This window comes from Styela clava, chromosome 1, assembly GCF_964204865.1.
Source record: "Styela clava chromosome 1, kaStyClav1.hap1.2, whole genome shotgun sequence".
Classification (NCBI taxonomy): domain Eukaryota; kingdom Metazoa; phylum Chordata; class Ascidiacea; order Stolidobranchia; family Styelidae; genus Styela; species Styela clava.
The window spans coordinates 6,443,686-6,446,809 of record NC_135250.1 but is presented as its reverse complement, the minus strand read 5'-3'; the positions used below and the strand labels follow the sequence as shown (position 1 = coordinate 6,446,809).

Sequence of the window (3,124 nt, the reverse complement as noted above, 5' to 3'; positions counted from 1 at the left end):
ATAAAAATAAACTTGACTATGATAAACAGGATAAACCATATGTCCCTCTCTTTATTCGCAGATCCTCCCCCCTCCTTTTTTTAAATGTAAAAATAAATAAAAGCATCTCTCTTAATAATACATAGCAATTTTTAGATCCTCAAGCTTCATGAAAACACGTGTTTTCCGGATTTTGTCCGGACTCGCTGGCTGTTTCGATCTAACTTGGCAAATAGAAATTTTAGAATCACCCCCCCCCCCCCCTTTTGAAAATTTCTGGATACGCCTCTGCTCTTCCCCTTCTCTCTCATAAATTGTTTTAGGTAATATTCCGTATTTTTTGTGAATTGGGTTCCCGAGTTATACTTTCACCCAAGTCCGCTAAGTGAGTATTGTGACAACATATGTACGTTTCAACGAGTTTATTCATTTATGCAACATTTTTCAAATATAAAATTAGACAGTTTTCCATCGTTTACGAAAGATACAAATGTTAACTCTCGACTTTGTGAACGTGTAATCATACTCTGGAAGTATTATTATAATCGAAACCTCTGCACCATAGGTAACAAGTTGTGTTGCGGGTTAATATCTTGAAAACTGTTAATTTACTTCTAGTAAACTGAACAGTGTAATGCGGCTGTTATCTGGACCCCGTTCTCTTTCTTCGCCCAGTTTCATTACGTAATACGCTGTTTGATTCACTTGGCAGGTGAACGGGCCTGGTGACTTTGCCTTTATTTGTGGAACTGTCAACAAAAAATACATCGTCGTCTGTCTCTTCCGGACTATCTGGAAGACTGGGGCGGTGTTTTGAGTTTGAAACTGCTGATCTCCGACCCTCTTGTTCTCTCTCATCTGCGAACGAAACTCTCATACTGCGGGGTCGTCCCACGGTCGGCGTGAGTTCTGTAGCAGTCCCGGGAACTGGCCTGGAAAGACGAGCACTGGATGGAAAAATAAACACTCTGTGAGTTGAAAACTTATCAGCTGATAACTACGTCGAAATATCTATGATACGTCTACGTCTGTCGAATACTTGAATATGTTTGAATTATCAATCAGGTATGTTAGTCTGTCGAATACTTGGATATGTTTGAATAATTTCAATCTGAAAGTAAAATTTCATTTTATCTCCATAAATCATCGTTGTCTTGTCTAGTTGTCTCATGTAAACTATCACTGTATCGAAGGAAAGTATAAGTTGGCGAAGACTGTTTTTAAATGCCAATGAAAACCAAATGGACCTCCCAACGACATAATGTCACGATAAAATCTTGAAACACAGCTGTGTACAAAATTTCTACGATAAGCTAAAAGGGTAATTTATATATTATGAAAATATTGGTTAACTTAGGGCAATCTACGAAAAGCAAATTTTGTAGTGATGCTGTCACGCCAGAATGCAGGGGTTTTACGTACTTTTTATTTAATTTGTAAACCGAAAAGAATCTAAAAGTAGTTTTGGTAATTTTGTCGTATAGTCTCAGATGGTATTATTTCTTTTTCCCGTTGACCCGCATGTTTATTTATTGTTTTTGGACATGCATTGTGAGAGATCAATTACGTTTCGGTTCAATGAATTCGTTTGTTAAATAACAATTCATTTTAACTGCTAAATTACCTTGGGAATTGGGATTAGATAAATACAAATACTACTGTGCAATGTCACTCTTATATATTTGTCCTTAACTTTGCAAAATTTGCACAACTGCATGGCCGATTCAAATGTTATAAATCAAAGAATAGGGTTTAAGGTATAAAATTCGGATAGAGGCTAGACTTCCATTTCGTAAAAATTACAAAATATGGAATAAATTACAACTGATATAGCAGGGATGTATTTAACTTACTTACCTGTACGGTAATGTATGATCCGGACTTTCGGATGCATTAGCCGCCACGTCTCTTTCGTATCTCCTTTGTTTCCTTCTATCTCTGATATAACACGCAGTAAAAACTATAGTTGCTGGTATAACTATAATCACAAACAACACTAAAAATACTCGAAGTTTTGCTTGAAGAGTCAGATGGTATAAATTATGATGTAATATCACTATTTCACGGTCATCTATGTAATCCATTTCAAAGTTGTAATCGCTCAGAGATATTGGAGCTGAATTGTTGTCAATTTGTCGCAGGTTTTCATCTTCAATTTCGTCGTCCATAGGCGACGTAGGCACGTACATCTTATGTTAACTTAATCTGTTGAAAAATGTTGAAGTTAACTTTCTCCTTCATGATTTAAGAAGGATGGGTTGTCATCTATTTTGTTATCACCGCAAATTAGGACCAGACGGCTTATTTTGAAGAATATTCACGTTCCGAATTATAGGCTTTTCAATGAAAAACATAATCTCATATAGTTTATTATATATATTATTTATGACGAATGAAAAATAACGCAATCTTGCATAAAATTTCAAGAATACCTTACGATACGTGAAAAATATTTCAGAATCATCGACTAGTAATGCATAAAATTCAAATGTATCCAATTAACTAAAATAAATAAATAAGCGTATAAAAATTTGTATCTGACCCAAAACATTTTCATGCGTAAGCAAGCTGATATAAAATATTTTAAAAATTCCATACAGCGCCCTCAATTTATGAACCCAAAACAAATTAAACTTCAGAGCCTTTCAGTAAGATATGAAGCAATGTCTTGGCAAAAATAAATCACACTATGTAACCATGATTTATCGGCGGCCTTTACTTGACTAGTGTAATTCAACGTAGTATTTTCTATTTGGTTAGCCGAGCATTCAGATTATATGCAAAGTGGAAAAATTACAAATCCCAAGGGATAAAAATGCGGGCACGGTTAAAAAGTAATAAATACAGTAAACTGTTGTAGAATTGCACAGATTTTAAAGACAAATGGCACCGGCAGGTTATTCTTATTTCCTAAATTTACATACTAAACAGAGTAGGACAGGTAATTTAACTTCGACCTCATATTTGACAGATATTGTTGTATATGCGCGAAGTATGGCTATACAAACTATATTTGGTATTTTTAAACAGTGTATTATATTGCGAGTTTAAATTTAGAACCCGAATGCTTGTAACGGAATCGAAAAATACACATCCGCAAACGATAAACTATTTTTGTTTTACATTGTTTTAAAATAGAAGCATG

The 3,124-nt window shown here is 34.7% G+C and overlaps 1 protein-coding gene across 1 annotated transcript; it reads right to left on the bottom strand.

The window, feature by feature from the left end:
* Nucleotides 1-386: 386 nt before the first annotated feature.
* LOC120345471 (uncharacterized) lies at nucleotides 387-2,227 on the bottom strand. The gene is made up of 2 exons (XM_039414931.2): nucleotides 1,837-2,227; nucleotides 387-926 (listed from the first exon to the last, which is right to left on the bottom strand). The coding sequence occupies exons 1-2, from the start codon at nucleotides 2,166-2,168 to the stop codon at nucleotides 623-625; spliced, it is 636 nt and encodes a 211-aa protein (XP_039270865.1). The 5' UTR covers nucleotides 2,169-2,227; the 3' UTR covers nucleotides 387-622.
* Between the last annotated feature and the right edge of the window lie 897 nt (nucleotides 2,228-3,124).

What these genes read in the sequence shown, in the direction of transcription:
- LOC120345471 (XM_039414931.2), bottom strand. Translation starts at nt 2,168, where the DNA reads ATGTACGTGCCTACGTCGCCTATGGACGACGAAATTGAAGATGAAAAC. An exon ending in GATCATACATTACCGTACAG is followed by an intron (nt 927 to 1,836) that starts GTAAGTAAGTTA and finishes TTTTCCATCCAG; the next exon opens with TGCTCGTCTTTCCAGGCCAG.